The 23,550-nt window shown below is 34.9% G+C and overlaps 1 protein-coding gene and 1 pseudogene across 1 annotated transcript; both read right to left on the bottom strand.

Moving 5' to 3' along the window:
* Positions 1 to 393: 393 nt before the first annotated feature.
* Positions 394 to 2,804, bottom strand: LOC126694247 (uncharacterized). Its single transcript, XM_050390331.1, has 3 exons — positions 2,444 to 2,804; positions 609 to 1,293; positions 394 to 508 (listed from the first exon to the last, which is right to left on the bottom strand). The coding sequence occupies exons 1-3, from the start codon at positions 2,693 to 2,695 to the stop codon at positions 459 to 461; spliced, it is 987 nt and encodes a 328-aa protein (XP_050246288.1). The 5' UTR covers positions 2,696 to 2,804; the 3' UTR covers positions 394 to 458.
* Positions 2,805 to 12,672: 9,868 nt separating this feature from the next.
* Positions 12,673 to 23,248, bottom strand: LOC126695709 (pentatricopeptide repeat-containing protein At3g49240, mitochondrial-like; annotated as a pseudogene).
* Between the last annotated feature and the right edge of the window lie 302 nt (positions 23,249 to 23,550).

Genomic DNA, 23,550 nt, shown 5'->3' with positions numbered 1-23,550 from the left:
TCTTACAACCCACTTTACTGTAGCTAACAACATACAAAAACACAAGAAAGTTTGGCTTCAAATGAATACCAATCCAGACATTTGTCAATTTACAATCAAAACTCCAAGTGCAGAAAAACTTCCTAATACATCAATAAATACAATACGCCTTATGGGTTTTCTCCAAAATATCAATTTCTTGACAACAAACACATTGACAGCCAGTATTCTCCCCAAGCAATGATCCAGAAATAGATGCACAGCCACCAAGATTCTCCCCAATTAGTAGAACATTTTGCATGCTTATTCCAGTCACATATACACATGAAGAATAAGCACACAGGGACAATCCGGCTCAATGGCCTTTTCGTGTCCACCATTGCAGTTAGGTCTAAAAAAAAAATACTACTTTAGAAGAAAAGTGAAACGTAACTATGCAGTCACCTATAGGCAGGAAGTATAAGCATACACTAAGGCATTTAATGATCTTTTCGTTTCCGCCCATATGCCCTGACAGGTCTAATCTTACCTGTTTCATCAGACACAACAGCATAATTAAATTAACATAATCAATCAAATGCACAGTAGAAGTAGCTCAAGAAGATGGGAAGTGTAGACGAAGTACATACCATCACCGGTCCCGCAATCGGGAGCATGCGCACGCGGGTGTCGCGATCTCCGCAAAGCCTCCACCGGCTCAATGTCCTCAGCCGGTATCTGCTCAATCTGTACAGCCTCTCCGTGGGGGGTTTGAGATGGAGCTAACATGGTGGGGTCCACATGCACTAGAGGTGGGGTAGGCATGCCTGGTGTGGGGACAAATATGCATCCACCATCATGGGCAGATCCACTGAAAACTGGGGGCGACATACGAGGAGGGCCCTCATAGTCCGTGCTAGCACCATGGGATGTAGTGTGGGCTGGAACAGTGCCCTGATGATCGACGCTATGGGATGGCCCAGCACCATCGCCAGGCGTGCATCGCGGTGTCCTGCCGTCGTCATCAGACAGTACCCAATCAGTGCCAAGCCATGCCTCTTCTGCACCCGACTTATTCCCTTCCTCGTAGATGGGAGCCGACTCGGTCGTACGGTTGCGACCAGCTTGACCACCTCCACGATGTCCACCCCCATGAGACCCACCACGTTGCCCGCCACGAACTGGGGCCTGTGTACCAATGTCAACTGCTTCTGCAAGCGCATTCGCCAATTTAAGTCGGCCTAGCTCCTCCACAAGCTCTAGTGTAAATGTAAGGTCAGTGTGCATGTCAGAACCTTCATCGCACCTCTGTATAGACCTAATCATCGTCCGAACCTACAAAACAAGGGCGTCATAAAAGCAAGAACGCAAGTATGATGCAAAACTTGGATAAATCTGTTCCAAAATCAAAAGAAAAAGTAGCAAACATAGCTAATGAAATCCTTATATTACTTATAATTATGAAGCATCTTTAAAAAGACAGTGTATAAAAATAGGGGTTGGCCCCCCCTGTGCAAAAATTTATAGTTCCAACCCAACACTCAGGAATTTTCAGTTTCCTGTTATGTTTATCGCTATGCAATCTAAACATTGAGATAATACTTCTAAAAAACACGTATAGTTGGTTGTACATAAGTTCAATCTTAGCATAAGTGAAAATATCAGAATTTCACTTCTGTATCTAGGCTTCACTAGATTTACAACTCCATTAATATCACATTGCAATCAGGACACATATTTTGAAGTTATTATTTCCTAATGTACACGCCCAAATCAAATGAATTGAAAATATCAAACGCGAGCTTCAAGTTTCAATCAAGGGAAGTACCAAAAACTTAGAACATATATCATACTTGAATCTAGTATAAATGCACATCTCCTTGCTACATACTTGCAAGATTTTAAATGACCTTTAAGCTGTTGGGAATTGCATTCTACCAACAGTTTAGTAAGGGACTTCCCAATCCTAAAGGTAATATCTATCAAGGAATATGTAATACATTAATCAGTCCTGGAGGAAAGGCTATCTAAACTATCATGAAATGTGAATTTATCACTACTACACAGAGTTGCACCGTCCATTTGAAAGTACAAGCCAACCAAAAACAAAAAAAAAAAATTAAACAGAAAATAAAATAAAATACAATAAAACCCAACCCAACCCACCCTTTTCAAAAGTTGAATGTAATTATATGAACAAAGGTGTGGTCATCATTAGTCATTGCCCATTAACCATTCCTCACGCAAACAAATTGGATCAAGACAAATTCAGTTTGTTATGAACAACTTAAATCATGCAGTATTTTGACTTTAAAACATAATGAAAGACTCATGCAGTATTTTTTGACTTTAAAACAAAATGACAGAGAAACTTATAGAGATGTAACAATGATAATTATTGTGGACTTTTGCATGCATGATAAAGCTGCTGAGGATATTTAATCGAACAATGGTTTCATCCATAAAATAGGAATTGTTGCCTCACCATGAGTTCCCAATACGCAGACTCTGGTGTTATGTACCGCCTTGTGTGGCGATTGTACCACATCATGTACTCAACGAGGTACGTATCATCACCGTCTAGGAGATCGGACCCGCGAACTACATTCACTCGGTTGGCCCATTGCTGAATAAAGGGATCATGTTCTACCTCCCAGTTCTTCTCCCATTTACCCTGAAGGGATATCTTGTGAAGGGTAGTCGACGTATCCACGACACTTGGAACTGGTTGCTTCATCCCAAACTGACGGAGGACTCGCTCAGGATGATGCCACTCCACTATCCAAAAGAATATCAACGGCACCTCGGCCCTCCAAATATGCTGCCCGGCAGTGCAATACGCAGGTAGGGAGCCCAGCGTATGCGTGTATGGCTCCCATACAATCTGCATAAGTGGATTATGTTTGTGATAGTAAGACATCATACTAATTTAACATTATGTTTGTGATATGTAATATGCAAAGCATGGAACTTCTTGCTTCTAGCCGTACACAAAATCTTCAGGGATTATTGGGCAGAAAGTAAAAGAACCACAAAATTGACCTGCAAAAAATATTAAAAGATCTAGGTTGTTCATGTCCACCATTTTCAGCCCCATGTTCATATGCTGGACAGGGTTGAAAGCTAACTGACACCATCAAATACTAGAGTTTTCAATCTGAACCAAACTTAGAGGAGGGTACTAGAGCATCCTTATGGCTGTAAGATGAATCCAAGTTGATGATTTTGCAAAATCTTTTTATCATAATAGAAATATTGTGCTACATTAATTGCATTAGTCATTAACAATGTTTCAATGAATGAGAACAAAATGACTATTAATCATTGTAACACTAAAGTAACTGTACTTAATTTGCTCTTGAAGCTATAAAAAATATGGAGGGAAGACATATATAAGGTCTACTGAAGACATTGCATTTCAAGTAGCACTTTATATTGCAAGAAATGGAAGCTATGTAAATTATTACATGGTATAATCCTCATCAAATACTGTTATTATATTTCTATGTAAATATATATTTCTTATAAATTTTAGTGTTCGAAATTACGTAAGCCTTTTAGTTATCTCAAACTAATCATGTCAATGTCTAAAATTACATTCCTCTTGAAGAATATGGTGAGTAGCATATTTTACACGCTTCTAAAATTATATGAATAAAGTACTCATTAATAATCCATAGCTTTTAATAATTTTAGGACTATTAAGGCAGCTAAAGTGGGGACAACTTAAGGAGTTGCATGCTGCAATTAAATTGTGCTCTCCAACTTTGGTGCAAGGAGCACGAACTAACTTTTCATTTAGGTCAACAACAAGAGGTAATGTGTCAAGCGTCTTTATGTTTTCTCATATATCACTGATTAACAATTGAATATACCACTTGAATACGTAAATCGAAGTCAAACAGTATTTTACTAGACTGTAAAAGTATAACCTTCAATTCAGCAAAGGTAATTTATAACTTACAATGTAACAATGTTTTTTGCATCACAATAACAATGTTTGTAATCCTGGATACCCCTATGTTAGAAGAAGAAATACTAAATTGTCTACTTATTAGGCAGAGCAATAACTATGGTTTTAAGCTCATAACATTTTATTAATTAATTACAAACTGTACAAGCTTAATTACAAACCATACAAGCTTAAATTTTATTTGTTTAATCAAATTTGTAGCATATATTGTTTGCGTTTTGAAAATATCATTTGTATTCTAATATGCCTTGATTCCCTTGTTCTGAAAAGACCCATATTTGTCAAGTTTATAGTAGGAAATTTGTTGTTTAGAATTTAATTGATATCTTCTGCGTTTACAATCATTCGCCTTATATAAAGTCTTAAGAAATATTGTTTTGAAATTTTTTAGTTTATTTTCATAGCAGGCTAAAAGTTCTATTTTCTCGTGTTAAATAGGTTGAAACGGTGTATAATGACATAATCAGAAAATGAACACAAACTTTTGATTCAGTTAGTAGCAGGAAAGAATTTAAAGATGTCATCGTGAGTTTCGAAGATGCATCATTAAAATCAAATGAATTACTTGAGCACACAAATACAACCAAGGACAAATCTGATTATCTTTGGTATACTCTTAGGTAAATTCATTTCTCATTGAATTATAACCAATTACATAATCCAATATGTGCGTCTTCTCTTCATTGCATCAGATTAATGACATTTGTAACAATTGGTGGAGTTTTTGTTTTTTGGTTGCAACACAAGTTTGAACTCACTGTCTTGCACTAAACCAAGACTTCATGCTCAATCTTTTGCGCATGTTGCACATGCTTCAAACATCTTGGAAAAGGGACAATTTATTCTGTGTTTTTCTTTTTTTTTTTCTTTTTTTTTTTTTCGGTGTAAATCACAAACGTTTCCGTACATAATGAAGAATATAGCCAAATTCTACTTTATATATATATGACTAAATTTATATATAACCCATTGATTTAACCCAACTTAACCTGAGTCATGTGAGTTGGGTTGCATTAGAAAAAACCCTTCAATCCAACCCAATTTGGAAAAAACCCTTTGATTTAACATTCAAGAATTTTTTACTTTATGTTTGGTCGTATTCATGCAGGTGCTACAAATGGAAGTTCTAATGTGAAGTACTTCACGATGGACATTCCAATTGAGTTAAATGATGGGATGGAAATCCAAGTATCAAACAAAATGATGGGATGGTATTATGAAATCAACTCATTCCTACAACAATCCAAGAATTCAAAATAAAATAAAAATAAAAACGTGGTCATGCAATTGAGGGAAACGAAAATAAAAGCATGTGCGGTGCATTTGAGGGAAACGTGCTCGGCTCGTAGTCATAAGAATTGAGGGAAACGTGGTCATAAGAATTCAAACTAAATTAACCGAATACCTGCTCGGCCCGTAGTGTAGCCAGTGACGCCCAGTATGCAGCAAGGACGTGTGTGGCATGCTCTGCGGTGCATTTTGGCCCGCTCCACCTACCAAACATGGGGTGTCGACAAATGCTCATTACTGAACCTTACATTTAACCTTACATTTAACAAAATTTGCTTTTATATTTCACATCCATATACTAAGCATTGATAAGTTTCTTTTGTTTGTTAGTTTGGCATATTTTTAATTATATGAAAGAGACAAATAACGAGAACTCAATGAACGTACCTAATGGCAAGGGGCCCTGAGTGCACTGGCGGTAGAGGCGGCCTCACAACAGGGCATAATTGTGGGAACCTTGAATAGGCCCATAGCTGCACCAACAAGAGTGCTCCTCCAATCTACATCGCATCCTTCTTCGATGCACCACAAAGTTGCCTATACAGCCAGGCCAATGCTGCACTACCCCAGCTATACCGTCTCGCATTGCTGACTGGGTTGAGCAACTGCAGAGGCACTAGTGAGACCCCGTCCGCAGACCTGTCCATGAACAAGAGGGCCCCCATCCGTACAAGTAGGTGGTAGCGGGCATGTTGCTGCACGACTTCGTCAGCAGCGTCCGCAGCTAAGGGATCGGCAAACTGTGCATCAAGCCAGGTGTATCTTATCCTCGCCCCAGCAAGGGTAGACTTGTTTGACTTTGGTATCGGGGGTGGAGGTTTATGGCCCAACAACTGTTCACACAGCTAACTCCATTGGTAGTCTGTCTTCCCAGTGACAGGCAACCCATCCACCGGAAGCCCCAACATCACCTCCATATCTTGCAAGGTGATACCCATTTCTCCATGGGGTAAGTGGAACGTGTGCGTCTCCGGACGCCACCGCTCAACCAACGCCGTGATCAAGGCGTGGTCGACCTCCATATCAGGAACCTTGAATAAACCAATCAACCCTGCTGCATCTATGTGTTGCATGATACGTGGATCTAGCCCACCCTGTGGCAATACACATTTACGGCGTCGAACCTTTATCATGCCAGGCACCTCCTGCACACGGACGAGTATTGTGTTAGGAGATTAAACACGAGGTAACTATAAAACAAACATGTATTAATAATACTACTACATACCTTGTCAGCGGCGCACCTCCAAAGCGGACTTGACCGATGATTCGGCTGCTGGGCCAACTGGGTATCCACATCGGGTCCAGGCCGCACTCTATCTAGTGCCTGCATATCTGACATGGCAGCAAATACATTGTTAGCAATTTTCTAACAAGTAAACCACAATTAATATAAAATAAAAGCATAGATTCAGTAAGACATTATATTTTGAGCACAAGATTTTCAACATCACTTCTTAAATAAATAAGAACTTGCCATAAAAAAAATTATTTCAAAACTATTTAAATCACTTCTTAAAGCTTAGGATAATTATTAATTAACTATTTATGAAAATATAAGTTATAACACCACTTTATGAGAACTATAATCAACCGTCATAAAAACTAAATACTTTTTTCTTCTCCTCTACAAAGTCCCTAAAAATGTATCCAAAATCTAAGCTTTATTATGAACCCCAAAATCTAAAAATTTAAGTGCTCCTAAAATACGAAGAAATGAAACCCCCTCCTCTCAAATTTATTATGAACCCCACCATTAATTTACAAAATGGACTCCTCAATGAATGTGAGAACAACACCCTTTTCTTTGCTCTATTCACTTTTTCGTTGTTAACTTTTTCCTTATTACTTTTGTGCACCACCTAAAATATTTGTGCACCTAATAAAGAGGACCAAAGTGATCAAGAAAAACGGATCAAACATATATGCCTTAAAAAAACTGCCAAGAAACAAAATCCATAAAATAAATTGAACAAGTGAGAAGATAACATTCAAACATTTAGCGGTAAAAAATGTGAAATCAAAAGAATATTTCAAGGGCTTTCATATTGCCCCTTAACAGTAATAAAGATTCAACACTTCTACACCATAACCTTGCTGCAAAAGTAAATCACAATTTTCCCTCACGTAGACAAACCATGAGTTAAAGTCTTTTCACTAACAATAAATAGCAAGACCTAATGAAAAATCAGTGTTTACCATAAAACAAGTTGCAAGCTGACAAACTAAAGACAATCATTTTTTTTTCCTTAACCGAGGCACTCGCATGTTGAGGAAAGAATAATGATTTCAATTGATAAAAACAGATTATTGCCTTATGTCCTCATATATAAAGATTCAAGAATTCTACACACTCTGTTGCATCAGAAAATCAACATTTTCCCTCCCTATAGAGTGTAGACACGTCATCACAAATCAAGATTGTGAATCACAATTTCACCTTTTGTAGACACATCAAGATTCAAAACTTCTAACTAACAAATAGCAAGACATAATAAAATTATAAAAGTATAAAACTCCAGTGGTCTCCATCCTGACAGAAAATGATATCAATGATGATATAGAAAACAAATAGCTAGACTTCAATTAACAAAAACGAAGTTGCAGTCTGGCTAAGAAAAAACACACAACCTGACACATTATGAAGAAAATAAATAAATCAATTGATAAAGAAAGATCATTCCTTACATCCTCATCAAACACCATCCCATGTAGACATACCTTACTTAAACATATTAAACAGATTCATTTACGGGTAAAAAAATTCATAAAAACCCTTGTATCCCAAAGCATGACCCAAAAATAGAAGAGTGCAAATAAGGAAGCACATACCTAAACTTCCATATTTAGATAAAAAAAAAACCATGTATAAAGCATGCCAATCATTTCTATTTGCTCACCATTGACTAATGCAAAGTATCATATGAGGCTATAGAGCGAATGACAAATTCATCTATGCAAATCTTAAGTTCTAAAAACTTGTGATGAGTGCAAATGGATGACAATAGAAAAAGAAACCAGGGAAACATGTCGAGTGTTGGAATGAGTTACAACCGCACAAATGGGGCCTGAAATATCCACAATAGAAGCACCCATTTTCATTTACACAAAGATTTTAAATTTCTTAATCCATAGTAACTAGCCAACTCAAAATAAAAGGGGGCAAAAAATAGTTCACATATTTGTGCTCCTATAGAAGAGTACCACCTTGATTTAGAGAAACCTTAATAAGCAGGCACTCACTCTCCAAATTCTTTAAATAAAGAATTAGAGTAAACAATATTATAATATTTTACGGATCAAACAAGAATCTCAAATTCACCAAAGGGTGCAGGACCATTGAATGTTCAATTATTCCTCTCCCCCTCCATATGGTCAATTTAAAACAAATAGGAGCTGTATTGCAAGCAAAAGAACTTCTATGCTTGCTATATCAGCTTCTCTAGCCATACAGTTGCACATATAAGCTGAGGGTACCAGGGAATTAATTTGTTTTTTCAGTACAGTTACTTAAAATTTTCTATATTGGACTGATATGCACAACAAAAGTAGTGTCAATCCCAAGAAATAATGAAATTTATAACAACCTAGATATACCAAAAACAATGAGTACTAAAACTTTTAAGGGATATCAAAGAACTTAATCTCTTTGTTGCTGTACTAAACCCAGAGACATCACTGAAACACCACCACCCGATTTGCCAAAACCCCTCATCAAAACCCCAAGCACATTTAAACTCATTAATGAGAAAATCATCATTGCAGCATATAAAAGATAACAAAATTCTCATCTTCATTAGTAAATTTACTACTTCTTAAGTTTCAACAAAATAATCAAAATCCCACACAAAACGCAACCTAACATTAACCAACATCAGAAAATATTTCAGAGGGAGAGGACCGTACCTGTAATCAGCGGCGGCGGGAACCAACGACGACTGATGGAGACTCGAGGAAGAGTGGGGAAGCCTGATCGCAGAGCGAGAGAGGCAGAGTGTGGAGAGAGAGTGATGGCAGAGAGCGAGGGAAAGAGAGTGTACAGGGAGAGCGAGTGACTGAATAGCGTTGTGAGACGTTAGGGTCCTATTGATTCAAACCGCTGAAAAAAACTCGATTTCCAGTTTCCCGAGTTATGAACGTCTACACAAACATTTTTTTATTGGGAAAAATTCGAAGGGTCAGACTAACTTGATCATAAAAATATCGAGTTATTTATTAAAACTCGATTTCTCTATTGTCGAGTTACAAAAGAGGGGCATTTCCCTATTTAGTTTCAGAAAGAGGGCAAACAAATGTTTAATTTCCCAAAAAAGGGTATTTTCCCATTTTCTCCCAATAAAATGCATAATATAATTCATATATATATAATTTAAATACTATTGATAGTCATTTTTATATTTTGTTAACTCTTTAAAACAAATTTGTAAGGATATTATTAGCTATAAAATGTAAATTGTCTGTGTTTTTTTTAAATTATTGTGAAGCTTTTTTTTATGGTTTATTTATTTTAGACTCTTTAGTTTTTGTATACATAATAACTCACTTGGATAAATATTTATGATGTGATCCCACATTTGATTCTAAAATTAAGAAATAAAACTCTTTAAAAATAAATAATTTAGGGCACACGGCGCAAAATTGGAGCTCTAATTTGGAATTCTATTTTGAGTTTTTCTCTGCTTTACCTATTATTATATATATAGATATAGATGAGAGTGATACAATAATTGATGAAACTCTCTTTCAAAATTCAATCAACCAGAGTTTTATTGTTTGTTTGCATCTTGTTGTTGTGGCAAGAATAAGAATTATAACATGCTTAATAAAGAATATTATGTCATGAAATGCACACACTCTCTCTTTTACATAAGAAGGGAAAACTCTCACAAATACATAGAATTTCATGTACATTAGAAGTAAACAAATACATCATCAACCATTTGGTAGTCCGGGGAAAAAAATAGAGGAAGTTAATCAGTCCGGGTAGTTTATTCATCAAAATCAAGTGACTAGTGTTATGAATCTGAAAAACTATTAGAAGAACGATTTTGCAGCAGGTACTGTAGGTCGTTTTATGTTAAAGGTAGTTTTACATGAGTTAAAATTAATTTTAAACCAGTTCTAAATAGAGGGACACTAAACAAAATATTAGAGTGGATTTGAAATATAAATTGGAGCTCTCTCAGTGAGAGTTACATTGATATCCTCACTTCAATACCTCAAGCTTCAGGACCATGGTGTCGGGTTTGATCTCTCTCTCATACAAACACACACGTAATGCACAAATTCAACTATCTATAAGCTGAAGGGATTAATTACACTAATGGGTTTTTTTTTTTTTTCTTCCAGAACTATAACTATCTGTTCTGCTTCTTTTGAATTACCATCAGATTGATTGCTTTCAGAAACTGTCGTAGAGCTATTGGTCTCTTCAATTTTCAAGCTTTGTGCACTCACACCGTCTCCAGTAGTCAAAACATCCACTGTTAAATTATGAGCATGAGCTGAATCAGGTACAGTCACTGTTCCATTCTGCTGGGAAGAATCAGAAGTGTCTGTACCTGTTACGGCTGTGTCATGGCATTCAGTACTTCAGTTGAGTTATTGCCTACATTGGTACTCAGCAGTGATGTGTTATTGATTGCTTCAGGGTGATATTGGCACATGCACAGAAGGGTTAGAATAATTAACGGCACAGAAGGGTTTGTCACTAGTACAAACAAAAGGCAAAATGAAGGGTGAAATTTGTGTGTTCAAATTAATCCTATTGGATAGACGTGTAAATTGCAAAGAAAAGGAATCCACAGAATCTTCAAAAGAACAAACAGAAATCACATACACACAGTATACATGTCCTAAAAAAGAAGAAGAAGAAAGACTAACAAATGTAAAAGAGAATGCGATGAGTAAGTATGCCAATCCTTATCTGTAAAGAGAGAGATTTGGAGCCTCCACAAATATATCAAAAAAAAAAAAAATCCCTATTTACTATTGAAAACCCCTATACATTTGGGATGAGAATGCCCTTTTTTGTCCTTCTGTAAAGAGAGAGATATTTGGAGCAGCCAATGTCAAATTTGTTTTCAAAAAAAAAAAAAAGAAATTCTAAAAAAATGTCAACATACCAGCAAATACACCTACATCAAAAAAATCCGTGTAACCTCCAGAAGCCTCAACATCACTTCACTTCCTCTCAGAATTTATACATTTTAACTTCAGCATTATTGCTGCTTATTTCCAACAATTTCACCTCTTCGTGATTCTCTAAACTATAAGAAAACAATACCGTATCTTGACCTCTCATATAGATGATCCCTACATCTTCATCAAAAAATAAAGGCTGGCCTCTAGAAATTTCTGTTATTGCACACAATTTCTTCAAAATAGATTGGCTGTGCTGCCCCTGGAAACGCCAAAGATGCAATTCAGAATCCAACCATCTGTATAAAAGTAACCTTGACTTTGATTCTAACAAATGCATTTCCTCAGGTATTCTGAAAAGCGTCAACACATCATTATCAACATCATACTCCATTAGAAGAGAACTCCAAAAGGAGTAAAATTTCTGTTGCCAAAAAACCCCATCCTTGTTGCAGTCATCCCGCTTAAATTCTTTTTCTTTCATCAAATAAGAATTTCTTATATAAACTACCCTCTCTTCCCACTCATGGCATCCTGAGTTGAATAGCACGAATCTGGTAGTTGAATCGACTACGTTTGTGTGCTTGAACAATTGGAACAATAGCAGAAACTGTTTGTGTCCTGTTACTGCAAATTTTGGATGAGGACCAGCTTTGGGATGAAATGGGACCTTCCATTGAAATCCTTCCAGAGGATCAGTAACCTGAAACTCCTTCTTTCGGTCATAAAAATTCTCCCTGAACAGAATACATCCCCCGGAGCAGCCAACGAAGGACAAACGTGTAGTATCAGATAATACCTTGACAGACTCTGTACCCTCCTTTTCAACCTTCCAAATGGTAAATCTTTGTTTAATGCTACCAGCATATGCCGCCACCACAAAGCCCAAATCTGTTGTCACCGGTGAGTCTTTACGAATTTTCTCAACAATTAATCCCCACCCCTTTGAAGCAGCAGAAAATTTCAATCGACTAGCTAGCCCACAGTTGCGAACGATGTCTTCAAGAATAGGGTCAGGTACATATTTTGCTTTACTCATTTTAGAATCTGTTCAAACAGCAAAAAAGACAAATTTATAAATAAAAAAAACTGTCTAAAATATACAAAACTATTAATTATGGTTAATCAATATAAATCCAACTACAAATCAATGAAATTTAAGTCATTTAATCAAAGGATAATGCTTGTATAGCAACTTTGCCCAACAAAAAAGGTAGGCAGATAAATTCCCTTTTTTTTTTTTTTTTTTCCTGAACAGAAAGTTAAAATATAGCATGTCACAGAGAAAACTAAAAAACCAAAAGATGATATCATTTTTTTGCCTCTCCATACAAAAGTTTGCAAAGAAGCAACGGCCTCATGGCAGCTTCTGCTGCTTCAGCCTCCTTAGCCTTAGCTTCAGCCTTCTACCTTTCCTTTTCGTCTAGAAGCTTCCCCAAATCCTCTTCCCTTCCTTCTTTCCTCAACTCCCCTTTTACAAACTCCTGCAACTCCTCAGTTAATTCAACCCCATCATCATCCAACATCGTATCAACCACATTAAGCACCTCATCCAACTTCCCAACCTCACTCAACGCCTTCATTATAAACTCATAACTCGCAACATCCATCTTGAGCTTCTTCACCATCAGATCAAAAAACGACTTGGCATCATCCACCTTCCCTACTCTAACCAACCCATCAACCAACTTATTATAAACCCCCAAGTTTGGCCTCAGCCCTGACTCAACCATTTTTCTATGATACCCGGCTGCATCATCCGCCCTATCTGCCTTAAAACAAGCATCCATCAATAACACAAACGTAAACTCATCCAGGTTCACCCCCTTCTCACTCATCTCCCCATATACCTCCTCGGCATCACCCAACATCCCATTATCACACAACTGCTCGATCAAATTATTGAACGACAAAGTATCCGGACTACACCTATACTGTCCCATCTACCTAAAAACCTCAATTGCATCCTTAAACCTCCCCTGCATGCAATACCCATCCACCATCACATTAAAACTCCCCAAATTCACCGTCAAACACCACGGGGGCCTATTCTCCTCAATCAGCTTATCAAACAACCTCAACCCCAACTTGAACTTCCCATTTTTATTCAAAGCATCCAACAACGAATTAAACTCGACTGCACTCATCTTCACCTTTGAACCCTTCCCAACAGCCTCCTCATAAAACTGCATAGCCTCCTTCTCCATCCCTTTCATGAAATACCCTTTGACCAAAGCCCCATACACAACCCCATTCTCCACAAACCCACCAAGCTTCTCCTTCAACTCATCAAAAAGCCCAAAAACACCATCCAAATCCCCACTCCTCACGCACCCATTCATCAAATAGCTAGTAAGTTTGGCCAATTCAGAAAATCTCTTCAAATACTTCCCACCCAAATAAAGAAATCATACATTCTCCAATTAAAAACCCTAATTTCAAGGACTTGAAATGAAACAACCACATTACCAATGAACCCAAAACATATATTGTAACTCAAAGAAACAAACAGAACCACCCAAGTTCTGAAACAGCTTTCAAGATTCACACTTTGCAATTATATAGGCCAAAAAAATTCTACCTAATCTAACAAGCAACAATGTATATGCATATTAATAAGCAATTCCAAATGTTAAAGCCGAAAAAAAAAACCCTGTCAGGAATAGGTGTGCCTTGTTTAATTTCAAGGACTTGAAATGAAACAACCACATTACCCATGAACCCAAAACAAACAGAACCACCCAAGTTCTGAAACAGCTTTCAAGATTCACACTTTACAATTATATAGGCCAAAAATTTCTACCTAATCAAACAAGCAACAATGTATATGCATATTTATAAGCAATTCCAGAAGTTAAAGCCGAAAAAACAAACCTGTTTTCTGGGGAAAATCTTTGAACCCGTTTTCTTGAATTGAATCGGTCTGTTTTTGTGGTGAGGAAAGCCAGATCAGGTCTGTTGTGGACTGGGAAGTGTCGAATAAGGAGAGAGCAAGGCAGCAGTTGGGAAAATTTTCTGCTTTTGAAGATGGGTTGAAGATCAAAATGGGTTGTGTTATTTGAGAAAAAATTGAGAGAATTTTTTCAGAGAGAAAAGGGAAGAAAGGAAGGTGAGAGAGAATGAAAAATTGAAAACACTAGACCAAAATGATTAGACTTACTAGCCGTTATGCCATATAAACCCAAAATGATTTAAAAAAATAAATACTAAAAAACATAATGATTTTCAAATATTTTTTTGATGAATAAAAAATCAGTTTTTTTTTTTTTTTTCACCCCCTTGTTCTTTTTGCTTTCAAAATACCAATGGACGGAAGAACCATTTAAAATTTCTTTTGGAATGTAATATTTCTTTTGGAATGTAATGAATTCATTAAAGAATATTTGTTCTTATGTTTTTAAAAAATTAAAAGGGTTGTTTTATTTGCTTGTGTGGTTTTCCTCTCAATGATATTATCATTTTCCCAAAAGAAAAAAGAAAAAAAAAAATTGGGTCTCAATATCTCATATTTTGTATTGGTATTTTAAATTTTAATAATACATTTTCCTTCTTTTTAAATTGAATAAATATTTCAAATTTACAATATTCAATCTAAATCATGAAATTAACTCATTTCAAATAAAGAATATTGACGATGAACAAACTCACTTAATGCTAAATTTAAGCTTTGATTCATTTATAAGTTGTAAATAACATACGTACGTTCAATTAAAAATTTCACATGGCAAGTAATTCTTGTAAGTGAAATTGTTATTGCGTAGAACACTAGAACTCATGTGCATGTTAGCTAGTGATTAGGACCAAAAAAAAAACACAAAGCAAAATTTGAATTTAAAATAAAGTTGAGCCAAAGAAAATTGCTTTATATTTTTGTCTCAATATCTCATATTTTGTATTGGTATTTTAAATTTTTATACTATTTTTTCTTTTTACATTTTCCTCTGTTTTAAGGTGTACGAGAATAACTAATAGCAAAGCCATTTTCGTGGGTTTCAGTTAGTACATTTGGTAAAGTTTTTTATGATGAATAAGAGATTTGGGGTTCAATCTCTGCATGCACGAAAAATCGATTAGCATCTTGATTTGATGATAATGATAAAAAGCTATCATTAAGAGCGGACACCTTAGGTTGAAATTATCTCAAAAAAAATTAGAAACATAAAATCATTTAATTATAATGCTATAGTTACAAACATTATGTTGAGGAAACTTTAAAAAGTTTCAGTCTAGTAAAACCATTGATATCTAGAAATAACTAATGAAAATAATGAATTATTATATTATTTGTATATTGTCTTCTAAATTTAGTTTTTTGTCACTTGTTTTTGTACTTCTTTTAAAGATTTTAATTAAAAATATTTAGTGAAGTAATTGACTTTTCTTTTTTCATTTTTTATTCCTCAGAGCATTCACAACGAAAGAGTTAAAAAATTTAGCTTTTAGTACCTTATTGTACAATACACCCAAAATCAAAGATTCTATTTTAGAATACAATAAATTAAAATAATATAGAAAATACAATAAAATAATCTCTTCACTGCACTAACAATAAAAAATTAGGGACCATTAACAAGTCCATGAACTCACGAATTTGAACTCCCTTCACCAACCTGAGGACATAAGTTAAAGGCCAAATTTATGTAGCATATGCACAACCCTAAAAGACATGACCCGTAGACTCACACCCACACCCACATGGCTCACATATGGCACTCTCAACAATACCCCGACGTTGGAGGTTAGCTAGTGTAGGGAGAGAATTCTTGTAGGCTCTCCAAGAAAAATGTTCCACCTTGCTAGGAATATTTAATCCCCGAAGTCTTTTCCAAAACTTCTTAGTATCACTATCATTAGAGCAGCTACCACTGTCACTTTGATCCCGAAACTTTATAGCGATCTTGTAAGCACTTCTAATTGAGAACTTCCCAATTGGAGCTGTTGTCAATATCAGAGCATCATTCGGAAGAGCAGTACTGATTGGTAGTCCCAAAATAACGTTTGCTTTATGAGGAAAAAAAAACTTGCCTCACCAATTTTGTCTTCCAACTCTTAGCCTCAGTGTCAATGAATTCATTTTCCAACGCTTGACGCTGCAAGATATTCAGTGCCAATGATGACGTAACTTTGAAAGTTGATGTTGTGGGGAGCTATTTATCATTCCATATCCTATTTTTCTATCCATTTCCAACTCTTCCATCATATAAATTCACAAGTCATTGGGTTTAATCCTTCAAGTGATAGATGAACGGTAATGACATTCTTTGGAGTGTTTTAAATCTATGGTTCGAATTTGACATTTTCTTTGTTCGCTATCTACTTGTCTCCTAAGAAAAAGAAAACCACTTCTCATGATGGGATCGAGTTCAAACTAATTAGCTTTCTTTAAGAAAGGGTAGGTTGTTTATAAATCAGAATAAAATAGCATCCTAGAAGCATTTTACAAAATGGTCCTTGCAAGAGAAAAAGTAAAAGCTAAAGCAACAAAAATTTTTAAAATAATCATAATAATAATAATAAAAGATGATTCCGGAGTATACTTTGTATATACTATATAGTTCAAAGTTGGCTACAAAACCACTTGGTACTGCTTGGATTCAAATACAGTTTGTCAACAAAGAAATAAACCTCCACAGACAATATTTTGGATGTCCAAGGGTATACTGGTAATTTTGGAAGTGTAGGGGGTATTTGGGTCATTTTGAGTATTTAAGGGTATTTTAGTAATTTTGGAAGTCAATAGGGTATTCAACTAGTTTTAAAGTATTTGGGTCATATTAGGTTAAATGGATGGGTTACTAATTAAATGGGTTGGGCGGGTAATGGATAATTAATTTATATATAAACGGGTCATAAATGGATAAATGGGTAATTACAAACCCAACTCGCCCATTTGCCACCCGTATTTGACATATATTTTTGTGTCACTATGTTTCTAAATAAGTAGGTTGTTGGCTTAAGGCAACGATTCTTTCGTTCTACTGCATCGCTGAGTTTGTAGGAGATTTTTCTTTTAGTGCACAATAAATTTGTAAAAGTTTTCAAGGAGAACAAGGATATTGAGGTAAATTTTGAAACAGAGGCAAGTTTTTTATTTTCCATCTAAATGTGATTTTATTTATGTGACATCTAGCATTGAATTGGTTCGTTTGTAGGTAATTGTGGCCAATGATCAAACAAGGGAGGAGAAATGGCCGAAAGTGCAGTCAACCTAGCTATAGAGTATTTGGTCCCCTTTGATAGGCCAAAAACGTATTAACCCCTTGTGATTAATGAATTGATTAATTAGCCAAGTTTATTAATTAATCAAATTAACATGCAAAGTGCGTGGTAGCACAAAAAAAATCACCAATTAAACTAAGTGCAGCGGAAATTAAATTGACAAGATGATTTGTTTTCGAATGGGGAAAACCAACACGGCAAAAATCCCACCGGATGATTTTAAGGTCACCACTCTCGAAAATCAATTATTATCAAAACTAGCGGTTACAAGTAAAGGAATCCCAATACCTTATACCAACCTACAGTTGAACCCTTATCCCAATACCCAATTGGACTTGTTCTGTAGTGACAATCTCTCCTTGTAATGCACGGCTCCCAATACATAACTAACCAATTGCATGGATCCCAGTACGCGACTTCAATCACCAACTAGAGAAGGTTGTTGGCTGCAAAGTTCTTCAGTTCATCCAGACAATGAAGATCAAGAAGATGCTTGGTTACAAAACCCTACGGTATACAAACATAGCAACTTCTTCATAAGAGAGATGAACTAGGGCAAATTCTGTCTCCAGTCACAATTTGGTTAAACAAACTTTGCTCAACACTTGTGCAACTTGACAGACATAAATCCACCTCAAAAAATCCCAGCAACTGTATTTTTACCATAATGAATCGTTTTGAATTATAAGAAACCTTAAATAGGGTATATATAGAGAGGCTAGGTTAATCTTGAGTTTCTTGATGTAATGCATTTCAAGATTCATTTTATGATCATGCCTTTTACTTGTTGTGTTAATAGGATATTGAGTTGATCATATTTAGTTTTTAGGGTTTCTTATGTTTTTCTTCAGTTGTTTTTTTTTTCTTTTCCTTTAATTAATTTTTTTTAGTTAACTCAATCTAACTTGTAAAATTTAAGTTCTTGTGTTAGGACTTAGGATGCATACATGAAATCGAGAGTGTGTGTGCAAGATTTCAATCCTGCATATGCATATGGTTGAGTACAATGTTATTAAACCCGGCCCGGCTAGTCAAACTGATAACCTGATGACCCGGCACATAAAATGGTCCGGGTTTACCTTGTTGAAGTAAGAAAAAAGGGTTAGATAATTTTTTTGAAAAAGGCTCTAAACTCTAGTACACAAATGTTGATTCTATGACTATGAGATTGAATAGAAATGTTACTATTTTTTTTTGCTTTAGGTAAAGAAAAGGTTTTCATAGGCCAGGTTACATGAGCTTTCTCCCACCTTACGTCCATTATCTCTCTCTGAATAGTTTATAGAGTTAAAAGGAAGGTATTAGAGAACAAATTCCTGAATTAAGGATTGATTAGGATGAGAAAATTACGATAGAGGACAATGATTGACAAAGCTTTGTTTTCATTAGAGCCCTATTTTTATTTAACAACGAAATTATTGAAGAAAAGGGGAAAAGGGTTTGTCTTTTTCATTTAGAATAAGAAAGCCGAACACAAATGGGGCATTATGAAGGTAAAAAAAGAAGAAGAGCAATAGGCGATCAAAAGGAAACAAATAGTGGAAACAATGATAAAAAAAAAAAAAAAAAAAAACTGGTGGAAACAAAGAGTATGTGGTCTATTATAAGCCTAAGACCAAATCTTTTGTACACTTCAAATAAAAATAGTGATGTTTGGATGTTTCCTTTTGTGGTATTGCTTGTATAATTCATCCAAAATGAAGCAAAGAGTGGTCTAATCTTAACCCATATATAAGTCCATTAACAGGGCACTTAGAGAATAGAGGGTGGTTCCCAATTAAAAGTGGCCAAGGTGATGCTTTCATACTTCTTTTGATCACTTTATATGAATCTAGCTACAAATTTTCATTCAATTATATGCGCTAATTGATTATTAGAGGTTGAGGGAATCTTGGGAAAAAGGTTTTGTTTCTAACAAAGTGTACCTTTTCACCAATATTACACTGAAGCTAACAACATTTTTTTAAAAAAGATTATTATTAATGGATCTATTCATAATAGAGCGACTAAATTTTAACTGTTTGTCAACTTACCGTAATCTTCCCCTTTTTCCAAGCTTAGGACTGACTAGTTTGATTGTGAACAAAATATACGACGCTATGCACGAACACGTGGAATTTGACACACATAGAATTGAGGATTTATAGTTGACCCTAAGAACTTGGGACTAAAAAATATAGCTTTTAGCAACTTGAAAAACAACTTTATCTATTTTAACAACTCACTTTATAATACACCCAACATCAAAGACACTATTTTTCTAGCAACTCATTTAAAATAATATAAACAACTCAATAAGATAATAATAAACATCCACCACAAAAACCAACACAACAGCAACAACCACCTCCACCATCACCCCACTAGCCACAACCACAAATCGTAACAGAAAAAAAAAATAAAAAAATTCAGCCATCAACAACGTTTCTTTTCCACTTCTCAACCCATGACCACCAACCACCAAAAAAAAAACAAAAAACAAAAGCCAAAACAAACCTATAATCCAACCACCACCAACCTTCCTCTTCCACTTCTCAACCACAACCAGAAACACAACACAACTTAATAGAAATCAAACAAATCGAGCCATTGATGCACAATCATCGTTACCCACGACCCAACCAACCAAATCGACCCACGAACCAATCAAACCCAACGAAGCACAATCACCCACGACCCACGAACCAATTGAACTACAAGATATTGAAGAGACCCATAGCCACACCATCAAGCACGGCCAACCCAAACCCACGAATCCGAACTGGCGACACCTCACAAATCACGAAATAGGCAACCCAAACCCATGGATCCGATCTCCACACCAATGCCCTCGAATCCGATCTCAACTCAATGCCGATGTCCACAATCCGATTTCACATGGGTTGGAGTCGGAACCAAGAGGAGAGAGCAGAGGAGAAGTGAGAAAGGAGAAAGAAAAGAAAAGAGAGAAAAGAAAAAATATGCATGTGGAGTGAGAAGTGAGCGTGTGGGGAATAAAAAAAATATTTTTTGTTAATACCTTCCAGCTACAATGAACTGCTAGAGATAGCAGCTCACTCTAGCAATCACTCAAAAATTTTGAGCTTTACCTTCTTTGCTGTAGTGTGTGTTTTTGGTGTTTTGATTGCTAAAATGACTAAATAGTCATTTTAGCAACCTTATTGTGAATGCTCGAAAGGACCAATCACAAAAAGGTCTTGGTGATTTGTACTTCTAAAGACCATTGATAGGTTCCTCATCTCTTTCTCTTGCTAAGTTTTCAAGTTGAGCCTCCAAACTTGTGGAGTATCTTATAGGAAAATTCTTAATTTAAATTATACTAGCAATGTAAGGTTTACATTATGGATTTGTACACATTTGTTTAGTTCGCAATGTAAATCTTACAATGCTAGTACAATATAAACCTATAGATTTTGATAAAGAAACTTAAATTCAGCCCATGATATTTCCCTCATTCCACAAACTGGCCAAAATTTTTATGATGAGACTTAAATTTAAGATCTTATAGATCACAATATCATACTAGCCTCATTACATGCACAATGACTTTTTTTTAGTGTCATAATTTTTCATTCATCCCAATTAAAGATTTATAAGTTTTTCCACTAATATTATGCATTTAGAACTACAAATACAGCTAGAGTGTTATGAGGCTAACTCCAAAAAATGAACACCGAAAATTGAAATCATATGTTTGTGTGTGGATTTGTTCATTTTTTTAAGCTAGCCTCATGACATTCCTAGTTGTATTAGTGGTTTTAAATGAGTGATGTTAGTGGGAAAACATGTAAAACTTAAATTGGTACGAATGAAAAACTATGACACTAACCCCCCCCCCCCCCCAAAAAAAAACGAAAAAAAGAAAAAGAGTCTCATTGCACACGCGAGCATGTGTGATGAGGCTAGTATTCCATAATCGTCATCCATTTTATTTGTTGCTTGTAATTTGATTGTTAATTGTTTTATTTTGGAAAAAAATAGTAGATACATATAAAATATTTTACTTTAAAACGAAAGGAGCAAAACCAAATTAACTTTAGCTAATATACATATTTCAATTATAAATCCCAAACAAAACTCTAGCTATAAGCCGATATAACTAATATTTATATTCCATTTATTGTTAACAAAAGAATCAGTCCACATATTTCATTTGAATTTTTTTTTTTTTTTTTGAGAAAAATATTTCATTTGATTCGAAACATAGTAAAAAATACTAAATACAATCCATATATATATATATATATATATATATATATTTTAATGAGTGGATAATAATCTATTTAGATATTCCATTTAGTGGGTTATAGTTAGCTCAACTAGTAAAATCTCTAATTGTTGAATAAGAGATTTGAGATTCAATTATCGTCTATACCAAAAACCTATTAATGTTTTTATTATCAGGAGCAAATGTCATAGGTTAACACTCTCTAAATATATATATATATATATATATATATATATATATATTCCATTTAAACTCTCTCAAATCAGAATTCAAGCAAAGCTGTACAAAAGGGAGAGAGAAGACTTCGTAATGGGAAATTAAAAAAAAAAAAAAAAACACAATACCAAAACACATTTAAAAAAAATCATCAACCTGATTGTCCCTTGAATTTTAGAGTCATTTGGATTGTTTACAATATTTGAATGGAATCATCTCTATCTCTAATTGTATTGTATCATTACTCTCACTCAAATTGTTGGATGAATTAATGAAATACCTGATTCATGCTCTGCACCACCAAAACCCATTAAATTAAATAGGTTTAGACTTTAATTGAGATTAAGCAAGGTAATATCCAGATAGAATATGAGTTTTTGGGCTTCAAGGAAGGTAAGCTTTAATTTTTTCTCTCTCTTTGTTTAACGTTTTAATTAGATAATATTAATATATTATTAGAATTTACATTTTTAATTTACATATTATAGCAGGTACTTTTTTCTTTTCATTATGAATAAATATAAAATTGTATTGTCCCATAGTATCTAAAATTAACTTGCTTTATTCATTTTAAACTGAAAAGTGACTACAATCTAGAAGAGAAGATCTCAACAATGTTAGAAATAAAACTGGCATAAGAAGTGTTTCTACTTTTTATTTTTATTTTTTATAAACATTTATGTTTCTAATTATTTTGCAATAATTACAACATATATTGTTTTATAGTAGGTTTTTTTTTTTTTTTTTTTTTTTGAGAAAAAGTTACATAATCATGTTTATGCAGATAATATACCAAACAATTCAGCTATAATTTCCTATAATTTCCAGCAACCAACAAAAACAAAGGCTTCATCTTAGTAATAAACATATTTTTACATTAAATCATATTTTTTGTTAATTATTTAGACATCGGATGTCAATCTAAAACTCTACATTAATTATAATTCAGGAAAATATTATGAACCATGCAACTTTGGGCTTTGGCCAACCATCATGCAAATGCTTATATTGTGGTGCATTATTGTGGTATGAAGAATGTGTATGAAAAGCAATGCATTATAGAAATCCACATATTCAATAAGATAATGTGTTATTTGAGCTAACATCTCCAGAATCTCAACTGATGAAGGTTTTTTAATTTTTTCCGATTGAGCTGCCATAACCTCACCTAATGAGTTCTGAACCACAACCCCAATCCCAGCTTCGTCTTGCCCTTCAAACATCGTCTTGCTCTTCAACCCCAAGTAAATGACCAAAAGGGGATTTAAGTCTTAATTTTCGACCAGCTAATACAATTGATTTACAAAGCAGTAATAAATATTAAAATTAAAATTTAGAGATTAATTAGAAAGTTGCAAAAAAATAAGTCATGAATGTATTGTTAAAAATATTCTTGCATGCGCATACAAGGTTTTATGAGCCCTCCCTGCAAAATTTGTGATTGAAGTTCAAAGAAATTCAAGTAGATTTTTATTTTATTTTGGTTCTACGGCATTGCCCAGACACCACAAGAAGTGCTAGAACC

The sequence above is a fragment of the Quercus robur genome, chromosome 8 (genome assembly GCF_932294415.1).
Source record: "Quercus robur chromosome 8, dhQueRobu3.1, whole genome shotgun sequence".
Taxonomy (NCBI): domain Eukaryota; kingdom Viridiplantae; phylum Streptophyta; class Magnoliopsida; order Fagales; family Fagaceae; genus Quercus; species Quercus robur.
Note: the sequence above shows the minus strand (reverse complement) of the source record. Positions and strands in the feature narration are given on the sequence as shown.

Coding starts and splice junctions, on each gene's coding strand:
- LOC126694247 (XM_050390331.1), bottom strand. CDS start 2,695: ATGAAGCAACCAGTTCCAAGTGTCGTGGATACGTCGACTACCCTTCAC. Junction 1,294..2,443: donor CTGCGTATTGGGAACTCATG/GTGAGGCAACAA, acceptor CTTGTTTTGTAG/GTTCGGACGATGATTAGGTC. Junction 509..608: donor CGATTGCGGGACCGGTGATG/GTATGTACTTCG, acceptor CTGATGAAACAG/GTAAGATTAGACCTGTCAGG.